General features: G+C 42.8%; 1 protein-coding gene across 3 annotated transcripts; it reads right to left on the bottom strand.

The window, feature by feature from the left end:
* Positions 1-1,132: 1,132 nt before the first annotated feature.
* On the bottom strand, positions 1,133-17,095 carry CDV3 (CDV3 homolog). 3 transcript variants are annotated; one of them, XM_084989753.1, is made up of 5 exons: positions 16,486-17,095; positions 15,710-15,786; positions 7,501-7,652; positions 4,717-4,876; positions 1,133-4,283 (listed from the first exon to the last, which is right to left on the bottom strand). In XM_084989753.1, the coding sequence occupies exons 1-5, from the start codon at positions 16,738-16,740 to the stop codon at positions 4,268-4,270; spliced, it is 660 nt and encodes a 219-aa protein (XP_084845879.1). In that variant the 5' UTR covers positions 16,741-17,095; the 3' UTR covers positions 1,133-4,267. The 3 variants fall into 3 exon arrangements, with proteins under 3 accessions (XP_084845879.1, XP_084845878.1, XP_084845880.1); XM_084989752.1 differs by having other exon boundaries at positions 1,133-3,550; XM_084989754.1 differs by having other exon boundaries at positions 1,133-3,085.
* Positions 17,096-23,239: the final 6,144 nt, after the last annotated feature.

Genomic DNA, 23,239 nt, shown 5'->3' with positions numbered 1-23,239 from the left:
ATATATATATATATATTTTCATTCCAAAATGAAAAGTTCAGTTTAAAACCACTTGAAGGAGTTCCCGTCATGGCTCAGTGGAAACGAACCTGACTGGTACCCACAACAATGCAAGTTTGATCATTGGCCTTGCTCACTTGGTTAAGGATCTGGCATTGCTGTGAGCTGTGTTGTAGGTTGCAGATGTGGCTCAGATCTGGCGTTACTGTGGCTGTGGCGTAGGCCAGCGGCTACAGCTCAGATTGGACCCCAAGCCTGGGAACCTCCATATGCTATGGGTGAGGCCCCAAAGACAAAAACAAAAAAACAAAAAACTTGTATAAAACTTGACATTTCAAACTCCAAAACAAAAATGACTTTAGTAGTAGCTCAGTGGTAATGAACCAGACTAGTATCCATGAGGACATGGGTTTGATCCCTGGCCTTGATCAGTGGGCTAAGGATCTGGTGTTGCCAAACTGTGGTGTAGGTCCCAGATGCAGCTTGGATTTGGTTTTGCTGTGGCCATGGTGTAGTATGGCAGCTGCAGCTGATTTGATCCCTAGCCTCCATATGCTACAGGTGCAGCCCTAAAAAACAAAAACAAAAACAAAAAAGAAACCACCAAAAAACCCTTAAAACAAGAGTTCCCTTGTAGTACAGTGGGTTAAGGATCCAGTGTTGTTACTGCAGCAGCTCAAGTCACCACTGTGGTACAGGTTTGATCCTTGTCCTGTAATTTCACATGCCACAGGTGATGCCAAAAGAAAAAAAAACAAACTTAAAATATACTTACTTTTAATTTAGAAATTTAGGGACTACAATACAGATTTAATCTGAAACTATAATGGTTCTCATTTCTTCCCAGAGGAGAAAAACTCAAATCTTTAGAGACTATACATTCCCTTGCCATAGCTTAAGGCAACACATTTAATATAGTCTGAAGACGAGATCATTTCAGCGTTTATCTTTAGAAAGGAATATTCATCACAGCTTCACAGTCTTTTTCATTCTAGGTCTGGTTTTATGTAAAATGAAAAAGTTCATTCCTGAGATGGCCATTCTCCTAAGCAAAGGAGGCATGACATCAATATGCCACTTTCACAGTTCGAGGGTAAGTTATCCATTAAGAGTAAAAACCACCAGACTCAGATCCATATATTTACTTTTTATTGAATTTGTTAATGTTACAGAGTTCTTGCACTGCCAAACCATGCCTGAGAATTCAAAGAAAGAAATGGTATAATGGACAGCCTCATCCACCCATCATACAGCATATTAAAACTTGATTCATGTGCATTTTGATAATTTCACAATCTTTTAAAAATTTATAACAAGGGCTGGAATTTTTCAATCTCCTGCAGGTCTCCAGGTTTCTAGGACAGTATGCCATTAATAACAGTTCCACATATTCATCTCAGTTCATTCTTCAAAAACATAACCCCAGCAAAATTTTGCTGGAAAAAATGCATACTTTTCAGGGAAAACACGTAGCTCAAGATCCAGGAGATTTTCTGTTAAAAGACTGTTGGTTCCCAAACGAAACCTTCAGATTAACCAAGAATCCTTTGTTTTTCAATCATCCAACCTCTCCTCAGCTGGCTCAGCTACTCAACCAAATCTATTAGAATATAGGCATCCTGCCTACCACCTCAAATAATGCCAACATTATTGCCCAGATATGGTTGGCAGGTCCTGTCAGGTGAAACTGTAGCCCTCCTAGAAGTGCGATTCCTGCATTGTCACCTTTATCAAGACAACTCCTAGAGAAAAAATGTTCCCACATCAGGATAGTTTTACTCACCCATTTGCTTCACTCTTGCCAGTAGCAAGTCTGCAACTCCTGCATTTGGCAAAGGGATTTATTATAGAGAAACCCAGACTCTGCATCAAGTGGTCACATGCCACTTTGAAATATTTTTACTCAACCAAAGATACAAAACTAGGAAATTACCAGACTATCTCATCAAATGGAAAGACTTTTGTCAGTAATCCCGGGTAACTTCCTGATGTCCCTTTTTAGGACTAAAAATTACTGGATAGTTTAAGCTGTAATTATTAAAAACAGAAGTGCTACGTCACCTGTCTTTCGCCCCTGACTCTCCAAACAAACAATATAAAGACACAAGAAGGTTGATAACAGAACTACATTGGGACAATCACTGTTCAATACCTTTGGGCACAAGTATATCTGGAATCCTTGTCAAAGATCATGTGAGATCCATGAAACGTTAAAAAATGGGTTTTGGGTTGAGGTTCTGCTCACACTGTTCTGAATTTGTAAGGACAGATCAGTGAATCCCTTGGCCTGAGCAGAAACCATCCTCTTTCCACTGCAGTTTACTACACAGTTTAGACCTGATTAGAGGAGGCTTTAGCAGCACCTGAAGTAGAGCCCCCTGCAGCCACTGCCCTTTACATCAAAGGCTATTTGGTTCCACTCTAGGGATTGGCAAATTCATGAGACATCTCACAATTCTAACGCATATTTTAGGTTACTTAACCAAGCAATATGCTCTGCCAAAAAAACTTACTCCAAGTCAAAGCAAAAAAAAAAAAAAAAAAAAAAAAAAGAAAAGAAAAAAAAAAGAAAAAGAAAAAACGGCCTTAATATGGAACACAGAAAAAAAGCACTATCCAAATAAAAAATTACTAAAAGAAACAAGATTATTACCTCCCTTACCCCTTTTCCCACTTGGTGGACCCAAGTTTGGTTGAATTTAATTTGTGGTTACCTCAGAATACAACTCAAAGTTTAAATTATAAATCACAGCCCTATATAGATTATCTGAATACATCAGTTCTTTTGAGAGCGGCATGTTCCAGGAAGTCTAATACAGCCACAGCCCACTACAGAGTATTCCTTATGGAAGGGGCACAGGACAGGTTAATTAAGGTCACTTAAATCTTCATCTTTTACAGCAGATCAGAACCCAGATGGCTGACTTTCTGCAGGATTTCTGATAGGAATCCAGTAGAGCTGGTTTCAAGTTTCACATCCGACACTTAATAGCTGTAACCTTCTTATCCAGAAGTTGTGATCCACATGAAGTCCACAATGAGTGCAGCAAATCTGAGGTAGTCAACCCTTACGAAGGCTCAGTATCTGAACATAAAAAGATTTTGAAATGACCACTGGCTGCAGTTTTTGACTTTTGAGTATGTGAAGAGTAATCAGGAAAGAACACTGACTGCTGAATCTAGTTCATGCATTTTATGTAACATTGAAAATCCCCCTAAATCCAATACACAAAGAGCAGCTGTGACACTTTAAAACTTCCATAGTGCAATAAGGCTGATCACGTGTATACCGAGTGGTCTGCATCAGTTGTAGATCCAGCAGAGATCAGATGATGGATGGCTGTCCGTGATGGTTAGTTGTGGTCTAGTTACCTTAGAAGGGTTACCAAAGACCGTTCCTTAATTGTACTGTGTGTGGCTGCTTTTCTGATTCTCAAGCACAGCATACTGGTTGTCTAGCTGAAGTTTAAGGGCCTGGTTTTTTGAAACCTCATCCCTACCTCTAGTTTTGTGTCTTACTACTTCAAAGCTCTTCTCCATTTCTTTATCCCTAAGGGAAAAGAAATGTAATCAGTAAATACATTTCTTCACTAGGTTGTTTTGGAAAATATCCTTCCTTCAATTAAAAAAATAAAAAAGGCCACCCCTTGGAAAAGTCTTAAGGGACAGAAGAGGAAAACTGTTATATAAAATCCTTATCAAAATCATTTTTAAGGCTTCAATTGAACAGAAAATAGAGAATACTGTACCAAAGCTCTATTTTCTTAGTAGCAAATCTCTGAATACTAAACAAAACCTATTTTGGGACCAGATTCACGACAATAGCTAAGTTAAAAAGCTGTATAATGACATGGAGATTCCTTCTAATAACTCCCTTTTACTCTTAGCAAATAATAGACAATACATCTCTCTTTATGCATAAGTAAGGGCAATGATGGTTCTCATTCAATTAAAGTTCTACTCATCATTCTCCTAATTTCTACTTTATGAGAGTGGATCAAAGAAAGATGAATGTGGTGAATCACTGCCCCTGTTGTACAGGATAGAGCTAAGGAGCAAGTCAAAGTGGAAGTTTAAATTCAGGCCAGCTGTGCTCTCAAAGAGGCAAAAAGGCCAGGATTTCATTTTAAAAGCCACCCGAAAAAACACTTCCATCTGATGTCATTTATGTTTCTTCCCATTTTATTTACTTAAAAGAAAAAATCCATCTCCCTAAATAAGATGTGGGTGGATGTGCCATATGTGGTCATTTAACTCCAGGTAGCATTCATTTTAAGTACCTGCTGAAATAAGATTATTTTTAACATTAGATTTATAAATGCCAACATCTTTCATCTACTCACATTAACTGGGAATACAATGAAACATTGCTCTTTTCTAGTTTCTATATTACAAGAAACATAGAAGCAGCAATAATATACTTAATATTTATTAAGAATTCTAACTAGATGAGACGTCATTTCTGCAGAATGACAAACTAGTGATAAAATAAACTTTTGCAGATAAAGTAGTTTGTCTTTGGTGCTCTTTCCCCTTGCTCCCTCCAGGGCCTTTCCCCCCTCCCCCCAATCCTGGGCAAAGTTAAGTCCCGTCATAATTCTCAGCTGCAGCCTGAGCTTTACAACCCCCAGGTGGGTTTTCAAATTCCCTACACCCGACTCCGCAGCCAAGGGATAGGAGGGCTTCAAAACAAAATACAACACTGAGAGCACTTACTTCCGGCTTTCTACATGCTTGGCAGTGGACTGCAGGGATGGGAACTGTGTATCACTGTAGATTTCTGGTGGTCCTTGTGGTATTTTCCTTGTTGTGGTCAACCTGGCCCCAGGAGGCCTATACACGCCACTAGTCATTGTGGGTTCTGGGGTTTCTGAAACTAACGTTTCATAGCAGGTTAGAGAAACTATTCAAAAATGCCTGGCATTTCAATAAGCTACTCCTGAATTCCCTATCACTTAACAATTTTGGAAAAAACCAATACTTGCATTAAGAGTCTCTGAACATCAGAAGGAAAGTTATCTGAGAAAATGTCTAAAAGAGAAAGCCTATTTTTCTATTGTAAAGTGGTCCTCTAATTTCTCTTCCATATACAATTTTAACGACCTATGTAATGAGTTCTATTAAGTCAACTTATTGCAAGTGGGAAAGGAATCTGCTAGACCTGGGAGCAGGCCTTAGTAGGGGCTGCCTTTCAGAATATGACCATTTTTACATCCTCAACGATCTCCTTGATTAATGTTCTTTTGCCTCTTATTTTCTGATAAAACATGGGGGGAAAAAATAGGCAGACCTGGGAGCAGCCCAGTCTTATGCTGTGGCCAAGATTTTAGGGACAAAGCCTTCCAGCTTTTTCTTATGTATCATTCTCCCCCATCCTCAATACGGAATCAGTGTTTTATACATGTTTTCCAGTTATCAAAAGCTTCATTTCAAATGAACATCAACATCATTATTAGCTCAAGTGTAATGCAGCCACAAAGAAAAATGTTGATAGTAATAATCTGATCTTTGGACAGTGATGTTACTCTTTTTATTATTCTGTATAAAATAATGGGTATATATTAAAGCAGTATTTCTCAAATTTTTTTTTCATCACTGCCTTCCTAAGCAATCTTTTTAGACATCTTTTTTTTTTTGCTTTTTAGGGCTGCACCCACAGCATATGGAGATTCCCAGGCTAGGGGTCTAACTGAAGCTACAGCTGCTGGCCTATGCCACAGCCACAGCCACGCCAGATCCAAGCAGTGTCTACAACCTATGGCAACACTGGATCCTTAATCCACAAGCAAGGTCAGGAATTCAATCTGCAACCTCATGGTTCCTAGTTGGATTCGTTTCCACCACGCCATGGAGGAACCCCCCCCTTTGGACATCTTTTTCCTAAACAGTACCCCTGCCCTCCAACCAAGAAATGTTATCACTACACATACACCGTACATATGTAAGACCTAAGATTTCTTTACTGCCCCCACTACCTCCACCCAAGCACTTTTCATCCCCTTGGGGGTGATAAAATCCACACTCCTGAGAATTCACCCAAGACAATAAAATGGAAAACAGGAAAAACAAAAACCATAGATACCCAATATTCCTTATTTAATAGCTGTCAAAAATTGAAAAAAAAAAAAAAAAAGCTTTAACATGTAAATTTGGGAAGGCAGTTTACATTTAGATTTAAGCAGCGTACAACTTTTTTTTTGGGGGGGGGGTCTTTTTAGGGCTGCACCCATGGCATATGAAAGTTCCCAGGCTAAGGGTCGGATCTGTGCTGCAGCTGCCACCCTATGCCACAGTCACAGCAACGTGGGATCCTTAACCCACCGAAAGAAGCCAGGGATCGAACCTGCATCCTCACAGTACTAGTTGGCTTGTTACCACTGAGCCATGATGAGAACTCCTAAGGAGCCTACAGCCTTAATCTCAAATTCCTTTATTTTTAGGATGTGAAAGTCTTTAGACAGACAAAACTCTCTCTTCCCCCTAGGAATGGAAAGGAGAGCTCACTTACCAAGTGCAAGCATGCACTGAGTCAGAAGTTGACTGCATGTAAAATTATACAGATATCTTTATGAAAATGAAATATTAAAATTACCCCAGGAGGCAAAGGTAATAGAAGGGATTAAGAACAGCCTTTTCTATCTGTAAATGGGGTAATAAGACTTGTCATTAGCTACTCAGAGAATTGCAATGTAAGTTAATTGAAAAGAACTATGCAGCAATGTATGAATGTAAAAGCTTCAGTAATATATACCAAACTAATATTTAGGAACTTTTTGTTTTTGATATTATGCTGGTAAAATTATCATTACGTTTTTTTCCCCTTTTTAGGGCCACACCTACGGCATATGGAAGTTCCCAGGCTAGGGGTCGAATTGGAGCAGTAGCTGCCGGCTACACCAGACCCCACAGAACACCAGATCCTTAACCCACTGAGCAAGGCCAGAGATAGAACCCACATTCTCATGGATCCTAGTCAGGTTTGTTTCCGCTGAGCCATGATAGGAACTCCTATCATTACTTTACATGAGCCATAAACATCTATCTTTTGCTCTATGTTCAGTAAATAAATGTTCCCATCTTTCTTGAACTTAAAAATTTACTATAATTTTGGAGTTCCCATAGTGGCACAGCAGAAACAAATCTGACTAGGAGCCATGAGATTGCGGGTTCAATCCCTGGCCTTGCTTAGTGGGTTAAGGATCCGGTGTTACCATGAGCTGTGCTGTAGGTTGCAGATGTGGCTCAGATCCCATGTTGCTGTGGCTCTGGTGTAGGCTGGCAGCTACAGCTCCGATTAGACCCCTAGCCTGGGAACCTCCATATGCTGCGGGTGCGGCCCTAAAAAGACAAAAAGACCAAAAAAAAAAAAACTATAATTTTGCCTTCTGAGATGTTTGCATTTATCTTATTTTTTTTTTCCACTTCTGCTCTGGCAATCCCCTGCCAAATAAAATGTTAGTTATCAGCAAACAGAAAATAAAAATAAATAAATAAAATTACCAACTACTGGAGCAGGAGGTGCTTGTACTGGAGCTGTTTTATTCCAGGGACCCGAAGATTTTTCTACACCTACACCACCACCACCACCTCCACCTTCTTCCCAGTTATCACCTGGATCTTCTCTCTTTTCATTTTCATCTTCTTCCTTTTCACTATTGGAAAAGCAAACAAGTGAATTCAATTTCAGAAACATCAGAAAACCAGCAGTCCAAATACTTAGTTCTATGAAAGCCAATCTCTGTGACATTGGATAAGGTATTAATTAAATTAACCTCTTCGAGCCCAAATGCCTCACTTGTTTAAAAAAAAAAAAGGTGGAGGAATTCCTGTCGTGGCTGGGTGGTTAACTAGCATCCATGAAGATGCAGGTTCGATCCCTGGCCTAACTCAGTGGGTTAAGGATCCGTCCGGAGTGAGCTGTGGTGTAGGTCACATGTGTGGCTTGGATCCCACGTTGCTGTGGCTGTGGCCTGGGAACCTCCATATGATTCAGGTGTGGCTCTAAAATGACAAGACAAAAAAAAAATAAAAATAAAAAAATAAAAAATAAAAAGCGGGAGGAGAAGTGGGGGATTTTGTCTGTTTTGTGCATTGAGGCCCAACTTCAGCTTCATGTGAAAAGGATTCATTGCTGAAAAATGTTTAGAAAACCACTCGGTCGGTCTCTACTTTCCTTTTTGCAAACTTCATACATTTCAGAACGTCTAGAAATATTTAACATACTGACATGCCAGACTTTTAATAATCTATTTATAACAGCCCCTACTGGGGGAGGGAAGAGAGGTCAATCTAACTATTTAGAGAAAAGGGCAACTTGAAGGATTAAAGATATAATTACTAGATTTTTCTAAGACCAAAGCATACAAAAACAGACATTTATAGTAAGCATATTTTTAGTGATCAAATTTTTGTTTGTTTTTGCTTTTTAGGGTCCCACCTGTGGCCTATGGAAGCTCCCTGGCTTGGGGCTAAATCGGAGCTGCAGCTGCTGGCCTACACTACAGCCACAGAAACACAGGATCTGAGCTGCATCTGTGACCTACACCACAGCTCAGGACAACACTGAATCCTTAACCTACTGAGTGAGGCCAGGGAACAAACCTGTGTCCTTATGGATACTAGTCAGATTGTTTCTGCTGAGCCACGATGGGAATTTAAGACTATAGTTTTGTTTTCCTTTTTCCTTAAGACTATAGTTTGAGAGGGAAAAATGAAAAAAGGATGGAGTTTGGCCAAGCCAGCCTTAGTTTTCTTTTTTCTAACACTGTAGCCACTTTTTTTTTCAACTTTTTTCCTCCCTCTCTGTGCATTTTATTTCTTTTAGTGGTACATCAATCATCACAGCTAAATTTTATAGCATTTCCATCCCAAACCCTCAGGGCATCTCCCCATCCTTCAACCTGTCTCACTTGGAAACCCTAAGTTTTTCAAAGCCTGAGTCAGTATCTGTTCTGCAAAGTTCATTGTGTCCTTTTTTTAGATTCCACCATGTAAGTAATAGCATTTGATGTTGGTGTCTCATTCTTTGACTTCATTTAGCATGATAATTTCTAGGTCCATCCATGTTACTGCCAATGCCATTCTTTCTTTCCTTCTAATGGTTGAGTAATATTCCATTGTGTATATGTATTCCATCTTCACACTGCAGTCATTTTAAATGATGTGTTAGTCCTATACTAACATGGAATAATCACGTCACATAAACTAACAATGTACTAAAACAAAATCTGTGTACCTAAGTAGAAAGATATTTAGAAGGATTTGGGGGAGTGCAAATGTTTAAAAGTGAGTGCTAGCAGAGTTCCCCTTGTGGCTCAGCAGGTTAAGAACCCAACAAAGGTCACAGATGGGGCTCAGATTCATCCAGCGTTGCTGTGACTGTGGTGTAGGCCTCAGCTGTAGATCCAATTTGACCCCTATGCCTGGGAACTTACATATGCCACAGGTGCGGCCGTTTAAAAAAAAAAAAAAAAAGTGGGTGTTAGAATGCATGACTTTATTTTCTTAATGCAGAAAGCAGCTATGAGCAGATTCTAAAATCAGGCTGCCTGGTTCAATACTACCAGGTTCTGCCATTTTCTAGCCAGTCAGACTTTTGAGTATAGCCCCTAACTTCTGTGTGCCTCAGTCTCCTCATGTATAAAATGGCGCTGCATAACGAAGACTGAGTTAAGAGACACAAAGTACCGAGAATAGTGCCTAGCACACAGTGATCACTCTAAGTGTTCACTATTACATGCTTTTAAATATTTATCTGAGTTTTCATATAAGCAGCATATATAAAACCATAAGTATCTGGCTAATTAATATATTCAAACTCCAGAATTAGTTGGCTTGCAATAAACTAAAACCAAAAGATTTTAACACTGATTATCCCTAAGCAAAAGAGATTATAATACTTACAAATACACTTTTCAAATGTTCCAAATGCTGAGAATCCAAAGTAAAAAGAGATTCCTTTACTATCTAGTGTTCATCACCTTTTCACCCTCAAAGATGAGTGAAAAAATGATTAAAATAACCACAAATTTAAAATGTCTCTAGATTATAAACCGTTACTAAAAAATAAGAGTGATCTGATTTAGAGGCATTGTAAATTTATAATAGGCACAAAACAACTAAGTGTTTTGGCTTCATAAAATTCTGAAATATTAGCTAAACTAAGCCCTGGAAATTGTCTAGTCAAGACATTTCATCCAACAGAAGGAAGTTAAGGCCCAGAGATACTGAGAGCCTTGCCAAATGCCATAGTACCAAAAAGAAATACTTCAAGTATCCTATTCTTTCATATTTACATATTCCAAAAAATGTCAAACTTCCAAATGCCAAAGAAAAAGAAACGTGTTGCAAATTTCCACAGAAGACAACTAGGCTAAATTTGCTATTTGACCAAAATACAATTTACAGCCTAATTTGATGGAGTTCCTGTTGTGGCTCAGTGGTTAATGAATCCGACTAGGAACCATGAGGTTGCGGGTTCGATCCCTGGCCTTGCTCAGTGGGTTAAGGATCTGGCGTTGCCGTGAGCTGTGGTGTAGGTTGCAGACACGGCTCGCATCCTGGGTCGCTGTGGCTCTGGCGTAGGCCGGTGGCTACAGCTCTGATTCGACCCCTAGCCTGGGAATCTCCATATGCTGCAGGAGTGGCCTAAGAAATGGCAAAAAGACCAAAAAAAAAAAAAAAAAAAAAAAATTTTAATGCTACTGTAAATTCATTTTCACAATACAAAGGATACTGTCTTAAATATGCCTAAGTCTGTAAGGCACTACTGGTGAAGCAAAGGGAATGATGACTGCTAGAAAAAGGAATACTTACTGGGTATCTACTATGCCAGGCAGCTGTAGTACTCACTTTACAAAGTTAAACCTTTCAATAACATTAATGCAGGGAGAAGATTCATTGTACCTATGAGGAAACTTATATTCAGATACTTAAGTACCTTCCCCAGGGCTACAAAGTAGCAGAGCCAAGTTAGTGGGATTCCAGAGCCCACATTCTTTCAGGTTGCCTCTTACTGCATTTTATGCTCCTTACAGCTAATATATGATACAGAAAATTTCAGTATTTTGAGGACAAATTTAAGCAGGATAAATGCTTACTCACCACCTAGTAACAAATACTAAATGAAACCTTTCTCCCTCAAATCCACTTTAAAGATGGGAGAGGCCTACAGTTAGTTTCTACTATCAAGCAATAACTCAAGTTCCAGCAAGCACTAGGCCCCTTGTTTTATCACCATCTCAATGTCTTCCCCCTCAGAACTTGTCTTTAACCAAACTGCATGCAGCTAACTTGTGTTGGAACAAATGTGGCAAAAGTGATTGGTATCTCAGTAAGCATGTAAGGCTACTTATTCTACTACTCTCGAAACTTTTGAGGTTCTTTTTCAATGTGAGAAGCTGGAAGATTTAAAAAAAAAAAAAAAAGACTACCTATAGATGAAGAATTTCAAGATATTTTAAGCCAGTTTCCAAAGTTTCATTTTCCCTTGTCACATACTGAAATAGCAAGGCTGCCTCTCTTGGATAGAAAAGTTAACAAATTAAAAGGCCTAACTGGGAAAAAAAAAAAAAAAAAAAAGATCAAAGAAGTGGAGTTCCTACTGTGGCTCAGCGGTTAACAATCCTAATATCCATGAGGATGTGAGTTCAATCCCTGGCCTCACTCAATGAGTTAAGGGAGGGGGCACTGACATGAGCTGTGGTGTAGGTCCAGCTCTGATTAATTTCCATATGCCACAGGTGCCCCCCCCAAGATCAAAAAAGAAAAAAAAGGCCTAAATGCGCCCCCTCCAATCCTAAAGAGAGATTTCATTTCCCTCTTCTAAGGTCTTCTGCCCAAAAGGTAAGACAAAGTCAGAAAAGACAACCATTTAAAATCTGTAGCTGGAGTTCCCATTGTGGTGCAGCGGAAACGAATCCGACTAGGAACCAGGAGGTTGAGGGTTTGATCCCTGGCTTGCTCAGTGGGTTAAGGAACCAGCATTGCCATGAGCTGTGATATAGACTGCAGATGTGGCTCGGATCCTGCATTGCTGTGGCTCTGGCCATAGCCTGGGAACTTCCATATGCTGCGGGTACAGCCCTAAAAAGACTAAAATAAAATCCCTAGCAATTCTGAAGGATTTTTGTTTAGTTGTATTAAGGCCAACCTGAACATTTCTGGGTTTTTTTTGTTGTGTGTATTTTTTGTTTGTTTTTCAAGGGCCACATTTGCAGCACATGGAAATTCCCAGGCTAGGGGTTGAATTGGAGCTGTAGTTGCAGGCCTGTACCATAACCACAGCAACACCAGATCTGAGCCATGTTTGCAACTTAAGATACCACAGCTCACTGCAACGCTCACTGAGTAAGGCCAAGGATTGAACCCACATCCTCATGGTATTGTTCAGGTACATTACCACGGAGCCACACAGTAACTCTTTTAAAAAATGGCCTGTGAAGTTCCCAGGCCAGCAAATGAACCCAAGCTACAGCTGCAGCAATGCTGGATCCTTCAATCCACTGCGCTAGGCTGAGGATCAAACTCTTGCCTCAGCAGAGACCTGAGCGGCTACAGTCAAGATTCTTAACCCCACTGTGCCACAATGGAAATTCCCATGTACTCAAGTGTCCACAGATTCACCAGAGTATGACTTTAGGTCATGATATTATGTGCCTCCCCATCCTTTCTCCTCAAATCCTGGTATTATAAACCAGGTGCCTCATGGTTCAGCAGCAGAGCAACTCCCAGGAAAGTCCCAGGAAAGTAAGCCATTCTAATTTACCTGCTGAATGGAGAAGTTGATTAACATTAACCAAGTGGACAATATTCAAAATCCTCAACAATTCCAAGCAGTCATCTCAAGTTTGCAAGTAAAACACTCGCAAGTAAAGTAGCTTGCCCAAGGTCGCACATGCCCAGGTTTGTCTTTCCCTAAAGTCTGTTTTTGCCAAACTATCAACTACATACATCCTATTTGTGTGAAAGTAACCTACTTCCCATTCTATTGAGCCAAAGTGTCTTTCCTCGAGGACTTCCACACCTGCTGAGTTTCACTATCAAGAACATTTAATACAAAAGTTTACAAAGATATTCCGTATACAATATGCTTCATCTCCAGTTCCTCTGCATCCTTTGATTCTTCTGCAGATTCAACCAACTGCATGTGGTGAAATCATTTACTGTTGAAATATCCACAGCAGTTCCCTAGTGGTCCATGTTCAATCCCTGGTCTGGGAGCTAAGATCCTATCAAGCCACTGCAGGCTGTGGCAGGAAAAAAAAAAAAAAAAGAAAAACATCCATGTATAAGCAGATGTATGTAATTCAAACCCAGTTGTTCATGGGTCAGGTACATAAAATCAATTTATATTTTACATTTATTCCAGTCATTATTATTAAACCTCTGATGGCTCCCCTCTCAAGCCTTTCCTGGATGCTGGTTAAGATTTATTCCCCTTTGTTGATTTATGAAGGACACAAATAGACCCCAGATTCCATAGTGACTCAAGAGCCACGAAAACAGCTTCCTGAAGGTGTTTTTCAAAGTTAGCAGGTAAGAGAAAGACCTCTGGATGGTGGCCTAGGGGCAATGACAAGATGCTAAGAATAATGAAAAAACACAGTATAGGAATTCCCTTGTGGAGCAGTGGGTTAGGTATCCCATGTTGTCACTGCAGCTGCTTGGGTTGCTGCTGCAGCATGGGTTCAATCCCTGGCCAGGAACTTACCTATGCCACAGTCACGGCCAAAAAAAGAAGGCAGAAAAAAACGAAATCACAACACAGTACAGAAGCTGGTCTACTTCGTGCCAAGTAGAACTTCATGCTCATACTAGTTGGGATTTATTTATGCCCCTGGCAAAGGGGGAAGATATATGGGATTTAAGAAAAGTTTCACCATCTCAGTAGAAACCAAAAATGAATAAAAAATATATAACTCCAAAAAAATCTTGAAGTTCTCTATGTGGTGCAGCAGAAATGAATCTGACTAGGAACCATGAGTTGTAGGTTCCATCCCTGGCCTTGCTCAGTGAGTTGGGGATCCGGCATTACCGTGAGCTGTGGTGTAGGCTGCAGATGTGGCTCCGACCACGTGTTGCTGTGGCTATGGTGTAGGCTGGCAGATGTAGCATCGATTCTGACCCCTAGCATGGGAGCCTCCACAAGCCTCGGGTGCAGACGTAAAAAAAAATATTAAAAAAAGAAAAAAAATCTTAAATGGAAGTTACATATTCATTGACAAAAGTATGGTTTAAACATCCTCCATATTATAACAAAAGCAATTTCCAGCACTCAGTGAACGTGAAACGTTTTCCTTCATAAAGTGCTATTCTTACTCAGTAAGTTCAATATGACTCTCATTCCACGTCTTGGAGCAGCCAAGAAAAGGCTGCTTGGAGCAGTCAGGAAAGGCAGAGCAAGAACCATACTCTACAACAGAGAGGAACTAAACACACAGGAAGTTCCACGGCCACAAATGGCTGTTAGTAACTTCATATCCCTACCTCCACATTTCTCCCCAGGAGAAATAAAACTGATTATTTTCTAAACTATACCTCTTCAAAAAGAAGGAATCCAAGAAGTGGTTGGGAAAAAAAACTCCAGTCTAATGTCCTCTAGTACCATAAAGGTATTTCAAGTGTGGAGAAGCTCCATTTCCTAAAAGTTTCCCACCATCAATCAGGTTTCATTTTGCTTAAGTTCATCAAAGGATGTTAAAGAACCTAGGAATGAACACCTAGCTGTGGTAGATACTCAACAAATGTCAAATATTAGCCTTGGTTTTTAAGTAAGTTTTTAAACATTGTAATATTACCATCTAGAGTGATCAGAAGACAGGGTTCAGCTAAGGAAAATTACTTCCTCCACTGTGCTGGAAAGGCTGTGCATTTGGATCACTGATTTCTTAAAGCTGGGAATAATAAAGTGTGTTTTTAATCGCAACCAATGAAACCATATATTCACCTGCTTTTTCCTACAAGACCCTAAAAACATGACATTTATTTACATGAATCTCAAGTTCATATGACTACTGCAGACTAGACCTGATAAAAAAATGTCAATTTCAAATCCTCTAAACCAACCAACCCAACTTTCAGAAATTAGTTTCCTTGAACTTTAAAAACATGCAGACTATGATGCCATTCCTATAAAAATTGGGGAAAATTAATCCATAGTGTGAGGATAATGGTTCTTTCGGGGCAAAAACAGTGACTACAAAGGGTTAGGAGGGGGGCTTTCTTCCAGTTAAGCTCAGTTGCTTGACCTCAGTGCCGATTACACAAATTGGTTTCACAGTATGAATGCGTAAAATCTGTATTTCCCTCAATTACAAACACACACATACATATGTACTGCTTTATGTATCTACTGCTTGTCAGAGGACCTAAAAACCACCAATATCATTTTTGAAACAAAAGAAAAACTAAGTTCCCACCCACCAATATTAAAGGTAAAAATTTTGAAACCACGAAATCCATTTTAGCTGTCTCAAATAAAAAGACCTAACCAAGATTCGAAGTAGGCAAGCTCTCACAGGATTCTGGGGCTGGCAGCTAATTTGATCAGTATATAGAAGGGCTGCCATCAGCAAGGAGTAGTAACTGACACATTCCATTAGCATATTTAAGGCACAAAATTACTGTGATGCAGTCTGGGGGCCAAAAGCCCCAAACACACAGTATCTCTCCTGTGGGTTAACTAAACACATCTGTACCCAGACCATACCTTATTTGCATTGCTTGAACTCTTAGGCCACTGTAATCAACCTCTTTTTGCTCAAAATCTTTCCACTCATCTTCCTCCTGTAAAAGAGGCATCATTTCATCAATCAAAGCTATTTGTAATGAGACAACTATCAGACTATGAAAAAGGGATTAAGTGGCTGGAGCCTAGGGTAAAGTGTGGACTCATTTTCTGGCCAAAGCCTTTGCTCAATCCAGGCTGGAGGACAAACGTGACTAAACTTTGTTACTTCCGCTGGGTCACTTTAAAAGGCACCAAAAAACCCCGAATGAAGTCAATAGTATTCCCACAACTAAACGCCTAGCTCAATCTTGCCATGAGACTTGCTTTCACGGGCTTCAGACCAAGTCGTGTCAATTCAAGCCGCCCCAAACGTGATGCTTAGAAAATTCGGCTCAGACTCCTGGGCTGAAGTCAGAGGCTAAATTACTGAGAGTCTACGTCACTCGATAGATGCACTTCCGACCCGGGTCGATTCCCCGGGAGGGTGCCACCGCCTGACTGCGTCCTGGCCTGAGCCAGGCGACCCAGGTCAGGAGCAGGGTGGCGGGGGTCCCGCGGGGAGCGCGAGACCGCCGGCAGTGGGAAGCCCGCGTCACGCGGCAGCTTCCTGAGCCCGACGGCCAGCCGGCCTGCCGGCCTGCCGGCCCCGGTGGCCCCTCCCCGACGCTCCCCCAGGCAGGCCGGCAGGCGGGGGCGGGCACATGGGCGCAAGCGCGCGGCCCGGGCCCCGACTCCCGGCCTCCCTGGCCCCTCACCTTTGTCAAAGCCTTGGTTGCGGGCCCGGGGCCCGCGGCCGCGGTGGTCCCGCCGTCGCCCGGCCGGGCCCCCGCGCCTGCCCCACCGCCCGCCGCGCTCGCGGCTCCGCTGCTCCCGCTGGCGGCTCCCGCCGCGCCGCTGCTCCCGCCGGCGACGCCCGCGGCGCTTGCCGCCCGGTTGCTCCGCTCTTTCTTCTTCTTCTTGTCCCTCTTGGCGAAGAAGTTGTCCAAGCTCCGTTCTTCTGTCTCAGCCATGGCCGCTGCCTCCTCGGCCCGGATGGGTGGGGCCGGTGGCGGGCGCGGCCCGCGGGGCTCCGATCTCGGGGTCGAGGCCGGCTCGGCGCTCACGCTCCCGGGCGCGGCGACGCCTCAGCCCCGTGGGGTCGCCAAGGCGTGTGAGGTGGGGCAGATGGCTTCCCCTGTGTGCTGGCGAACGATGGTACGGCCCGCCTAAGGGCTCGCGTGCCGCTGAGGCCGCCCGAGCCCGTCCGGCTGCGGCTGCTACCAACACCGAGGCGTAGGATCCCGCCCGCTCCGCAGACGGAGAGGGAAAGGAACGCGCGGGCCGGAGGCTCTGGCGAGAGTGCTTGGCTAGCGGCGGCGCGTGCAGGAGGACGACGCGCGCACGCAGGCCCGGAGAGGAGGGGAAAGGGGGTGGGGAGGGGTGGGAAGGGGAGGAGGGAGGGCGGGCCACCAGAAGAGAGAGGCAGCGCCCGCGCCTGCGTACTTAGCTCCGCCCGCTACTGTGAGAGCGTAGAGGGGAGGGCGGTGGGAGGAGACGGAGGTGGGGCTGGCAAGGTAGCCAATCAGATGCCAGGATGAAGCGCTTAGGAGACAATCCCTGTTTCAGATGGGGCGGGGCCGTGGCTTGGGGGCGGGGAGAGGGTTTATGCTAAATAAGTGTCGTCATGATGACCCTTGTCTCTCGATTGGCCAAGGGTTTAGCCTTGAGGGCGGGCTTTTGGAGGGCTCATTGGTGACTTGGCTAAACAGGTCGGGTTGAAGGGGCGGGTAGGTCCGTCAGGGCGCATGCGTAGAGTACACGTGTGTCTGCTCGTCCAGTGCTAACTATGGCCTTGTAGTCTTTTGAACGTTATCGAAACGGAAAAGCACTGTGTTGAGCTAGCTATGTTAAAAACGGTACCATCCGTTCTGCTGCTCTCTGTACTTTCACCCTTTCTGGTCTGGCAACTACTCATCTTCATCATACACGATGATTATTACGAAAGTGAGGAGCCCGAGCTTGAAGTTTAGTTCTCATTTCCTAAATGATCTTGGTAAGCCGGTAGGTAGATAAAAGAGAAATGATTTTATCTGAACTCCACCCTCTGCTGGATATGGCTACTAAGATCAAGCTAAATAAATCTGAGCTTTGAGTTCTAGATCTGTAAAACAGAGAAGTTAGCTCCTGCAAGATATGTGGGGAAAGAGTAACTGTTAGCTGCCCAGTGTAGTGCTTAAAACACAATGGATGTAATAAATGATTTTTTTTAATACATTTAAATAGTACCTCCTGCCCTGGCTTGAGTCTAGATGATGACTGTAATCTATCATTAGCTTTTATCCCTGATAAGAGGAGGGAAATGGAACATAGAGATGGGGACCAAATGTGCTCATGCTATACCTAGCTGTACCATTTAAATACTTTCTGGGCCTTGAGAATGAAATGAATCCTCGCATATGAAAAAAGGGTCTAATGTAAGGTTATTAAACGTTCCACTTCCTCCTTCTAAAGACAGAGTAGAGAACTGTCACAACCACTGAGGAAATGACTCAGACGTATGTTAGTAGCCTTGTGGGGTAGATAGAGCACAGCCAGTAAATGGAACTACTTCTTGATCTTTTCCTTTATAGCTTTTCTGTTAAAATTTGTCACTCCCCGCCCCCCCCCCCCGCCCCCAACACTACTATTAAAGCACTAAGTCCAGAATATGTCAAGGAAGCAAATCAAAGACCTGGCCTTGGCCAACAGCAAGCTTACATATTATTCCCCAGACATAAACTGCCCTCAACCACTCAGGATGAGTCTCTAGTTTACTTCCTTCTGTGACACCACTTTTCTTGTGATGCAGGCCAAGTTCAGCATTGCCCCTACCCCCATCTTCCTTAATATCTCTGATCAAATATTTTTCTTCCTTTCTCTCCCTCCCTTCCCTTTTTCCCTTCCTTCCTCTTGTTCTTTCATCTGTGAAAGACCTATTAGCTATTATTTAAGGCAATGTGCTTTATTCAAGGCATAATTTGTTGTTCCTACTTCAACTCCCTTATAATCCAGAAGAAAAAAAAATCTTAATATGAATAATAAGTTCAGTCCTCCCTTTCCTATGTCCCCATCAATGTATCAGTGTCTTGAAGGAATTAATGATGGGAAAAAGCAGAGAAGGAACAGCAGTTGAGGGTTAACACAGCAAAATTTCCTTTCAGTGCTCCCCAACCTTGATCATATATAAGAATCTCAGGCCAAGCCTGTAGAGGGACCAGGATCTTTGTGTTTGTGTCACTATTTGTGGTTAATCCTCTCCTCCATAAAGTTAGTCTCTCCTCTTTGAATCCCCTGCCCTGAAACTGACCACATATATTCCTACTCTCCAGATGGGTTACACAGAGTCCTAAATCCTACTGTTGCCACACCCCTCATCATCACCCCACCCTTATCATGAAGCATCCTCCAGATCTCAATGTTTGGACCCTCCCCATCTTTAAAGCAAAACCGACCTTCATTTGTCCTTGGTAGATGGAAAACTGAATAGTGTCGAGTGCTCAGACCATTCCCAGGAATTACAGCACATGTTCTAAGAATCCTAAAGCTGTCTGAACATGGAAATTTCTCTCTGAATCCTCTAAAGTAGTACAATCCAAAGGCCATCATTTAACTCCCTCGACAAGGCCCACTGAGCTCCAGTATTCCGTGAGCTCAAGAGCTGGCACAGGGCAGCTGGGCCCAGCCCATTGTCCCGGGTTCTTTTTTGCTGAGCTATTTGTTCTAAGTTCCATTCTGCTACCTAGGCTGGAAATTCCACACATGCTCAGCTCAAAGGAATGCAGCTCATGCTGGCCAAAGAGCTTGCCAAGAAATGGGGAGCAGCTTTTCATTTGTGGCTTCCTCTCTCGCATCTGTGAGGGACTGAGCTACTGCCTGGGCTCTTCCATTGACCTCTTCCAATGGGGGAGCAACTACTTTCACGTCACCTCCTCTGGGGAACCTCTGCTGACTTCTACACACAGCCTGGATCCTGATCGTTAAAGGCCCAGAGACCTTCCGTTTCATATGGGTGTTTAATGCCTTCCTGGTATTCCCATGATTTATTTATTGTTTAACCCCTTTTATTCACTCATTTATGTAAAATATTTATTTAATGAGCACCTATTGTATGCCAGGCCTGAAATTAGGAGTTAAAGCTAAGTAAGTCAGATATAGGCCCTGCCCTCAGAGAGCCTCCTATACAGTGAGCTGATAGCCAGCAGCAGACACACAAATACACATATAATTCAATGTGCTCTACACATTGGAGACACTTGAAGGTAGGAATGGTGTTGGGCATACAGCCTACATCACATAGGCAATTTTTTTGTTTGTTTGTTTTTTTAGGGCTGCACCCATGGCATATGGAGTTTCCCAGGCTAGGGGTCTAATCGGAGCTATAGCTGCCAGGCTACACCACAGCTCACAGCAACGCCGGATTCTTAACCCGCTGAGCAAAGCCAGGGATCAAACATGAATCCTCTTGGATACTAGTTGGGTTTGTTAACTACTGAGTCCCGACAGGAACTCCCACATAGGCATTTGACCAAAGTTTTTTTTAAATTTTTGTTCACACCCATGACATGTGGAAATTCCCAGGCCAGGGATAAAACCGGCACCACAGCAGCAAACCAAGCTGGATCCTTAACCTGATAAGCCACAAGAGAACGCCTTGACCAAAGTTTGTAAAATGTCTCCACTAGTCCTCTGTTTCCACATTAACAGAGGATTGCACAAACCATGGACTATCTAAGTGTTCCTTGACATTGCTCTTTGTTGGCTTCAGAATATATATTTTGTCACATATTTGACCTTCTCCTTCAGCCTCAAGTTCCTTGTTGGCTCATCCCTGACATTAAGGTTCTAGTTGGAAGATGAATGGACAGCAAGAGGAATGAGGCCCCAGACACCCAGGAGAGGCTTTTTGCAAAAAGAGGTAAAGAGGAGTTCCTGTCTTGCCTCAGCGGAAATGAATCTGACTAGGAACCATGAGGCTGTGGGTTTGATCCTTGGTCTTGCTCAGCGGATTAAGGATCTGGTGTTGCCGTGAGCTGTGGTGTAGGTTGCAGATGTGGCCCAGATCTGGCGTTGCTGTGGCTGTGGTGTAGGCCAGCAGCTGAAGCTCCGATTCGACCCCTAGCCTGGGAATCTCCATATGCTGTGGGTGAGGCCCTAAAAAGCTAAAATAAAATAAAATAAAATAAAATAAAATAAAACAAAACGTTGGCAAAAAGAGGTAAAGGGCTGCCATGCATAAGCCAAGCACACCCAGATATACACCTACCACTAGGCTTGCAAAAGGGAGTTGGACTCCTTAAGCCTACCCCTAGTGGATCTGGTCTGCTGTTTGTTTAGCCACGTGAAGTTGCTGCTATTTGACTGCTGTTGACCTACCAAAACAGCAGTTTCACATGGTTCAACCTAATATATCTGAGAATAAACACAAACATTTGGCAAATGAATGAAGAGCTTGGGAACAACCAACCCACCCATCAAGGCAATGTCCCTGACCCTAATGTCATCTCAGGCGCATAGTGCTGGAATGTGATGATGATTGAATAATCAGCAACCTAATCAGTTGCATTGTATGGAGAAAGCAGGAAACAAAGAATGAGGCTGGCCAAAAGAGAGAGGAAGGAAAAAGAAGTAGGGTAAAGCCAAGAGTCTAGAAGTTGGCACTTATTACCCACCACTGTCCAGGAAAGAGCAATATGAAATTGGAGCTCACACAGTGCTCTGCTGTGAGGCGGAGATGACTCACCCAGCCCCACCCCAACTTGGAGGAATCTGCCTCCCTCTTGGGATACACTCGCCAACCAGCCTGCTGGGATTGCTGATCTTGGGAAAAGATGCTTCAGTTGAGGGAGGAGCTGTCTAGTTACTGAAAGACTAACACCAGCTGTTAATGAATACATGGTTATCCAGTCATATACTTCAGTCTCCTGTGAGCTGGATTGCTGGGAGTCAGTCTTCTCTAGTCTGAGGTTTCTCTAGGCAAACCTCAGAACTTGGCTGTGAAACAGGTTCAGCTCTGAGGTAAATTCATCAAGGTGAAACTACCCTGGATGGCCTCTGTGGGAGCCAGTCAGATGACTCCAGGACAAAGCAAAACCTTCTGACTCAATCATTTTGATCACAGAGTGCAATGGATATAATTATGTTGGCAAGGCACCATTATCCTGTCCTTGACCCCAACTCCAGTCGTAATCCTATTTCATGACCCAATAAGTAGAGGTGAAATTGTCTGCCATTTTCTGCTTCTGAATCAGAGCCAGCCCCATCCTGGTTACCAGGTCAGTGGGTCAGCAGTACTGTCATCTTCCTTGGGTTAAACAAGCAGAGAAAGGGTGAGAGTGTACGGAGCATGGAGAGAGCTTTCCATGTGGAAGGCAAGTCCGTCGCATTCTCTCAGGCACCTTGCTATTTGTTTTACCATCAAGTGCATGTTTTCTAGAGTCAGACCTGGATTCAAATCACAGCTCTGCCTCTTCCTAGCAATTCACTTCTCTACATCTTAGGTTTTTTTCATTCGTAAAATAAGGGTGATGAATACATCTGCTTCATGGGGTTGTAAGAATTCAATGAGAGGATGAATTGAAGACCCCCCAAGTAGGCGTCTGAGAGTTAGTGTTAGTTATTAATAATGGTCATGGTATTACAAAGGTGCATAACATGATTTATAGTTACATGGGGGTTTTGGTGACTGTTCCTTTATCCGTCCTCTTTGACCATTATTGGGTCTTCAGTGCCTGCTGAGTGGGTGTCTGCCCCATAGTAAACAATCACTAGATTTTGTTGACAATTGAAAAAAAAATTTCACAGACTCAAATGTTTTGAAACCAAATTTATGGTTACCAAAGGGGAAATGTGTGTGTGGGGGGTAAGTTAGGGGGTTGGGGATTGACATATGCACACGACTGTATACAAAATGGGTAGGTAACTAGGACCTCCTGTATAGCACAGGGTAGCCTATTCAACACTGTGTAATAACTGTATATGGGAGAAGAATCTGAAAAGGAATGGATACATGTATATTTATAACTGATTTACTTTGTTATACAACTGAAACTAATATAACTTTGTAAATCAACTATGCTCCAATTAAATTGGAGGGCGAAGTACCTGCCGTGGCTCAGCAGAAATGAAACCTACTAGTATCCATGAGGATGTGGGTTCCATCTCTGGCCTTGCTCAGTGGGGTAAGGCTCCAGTGTTACCACAAACTGTGGTGTAGCTCGCAGACGTGGCTCAGATCCCATGTTGCTGTGGCTGTGGTGTAGGCTGGTGGCTGCAGCTTCAATTCATCCCCTAGCCTGGGAACCTCCATATGCCGAGGGAGTGGCCCAAGAAACGGCAAAAAGACACACACGCACAAAAGTTCTTAGTGCTGTGGTACCCCTCACCCTCCCGCATCCCCAAATCCATGATGTAGGCACTTGGACCCCAACCTACCCCTGCCCTGCTCTGCCAAACTGCAACAAATCCATGATGCTACCAAGACTCCTTATCACC

The sequence above is a fragment of the Sus scrofa genome, chromosome 13, assembly GCF_054392235.1.
Source record: "Sus scrofa isolate SSC_HxYL_T2T_F1_AM1 chromosome 13, Sscrofa_HxYL_maternal_Yorkshire_Landrace_v2.0, whole genome shotgun sequence".
Lineage (NCBI taxonomy): Eukaryota > Metazoa > Chordata > Mammalia > Artiodactyla > Suidae > Sus > Sus scrofa.
The sequence above is the reverse complement of the archived record's forward strand: the minus strand, read 5'-3'. Positions and strand labels throughout refer to the sequence as shown.

Bases quoted from the DNA above. Each gene is read 5' to 3' on its own strand.
- CDV3 (XM_084989752.1), bottom strand. From the start codon at position 16,740: ATGGCTGAGACAGAAGAACGGAGCTTGGACAACTTCTTCGCCAAGAGG. The intron at 15,787-16,485 runs GTGAGGGGCCAG...CCTCTTTTACAG, and splicing joins CAACCAAGGCTTTGACAAAG to GAGGAAGATGAGTGGAAAGA. The intron at 3,551-4,716 runs GTAAGTGCTCTC...CTTTTCCCTTAG, and splicing joins AAGCATGTAGAAAGCCGGAA to GGATAAAGAAATGGAGAAGA.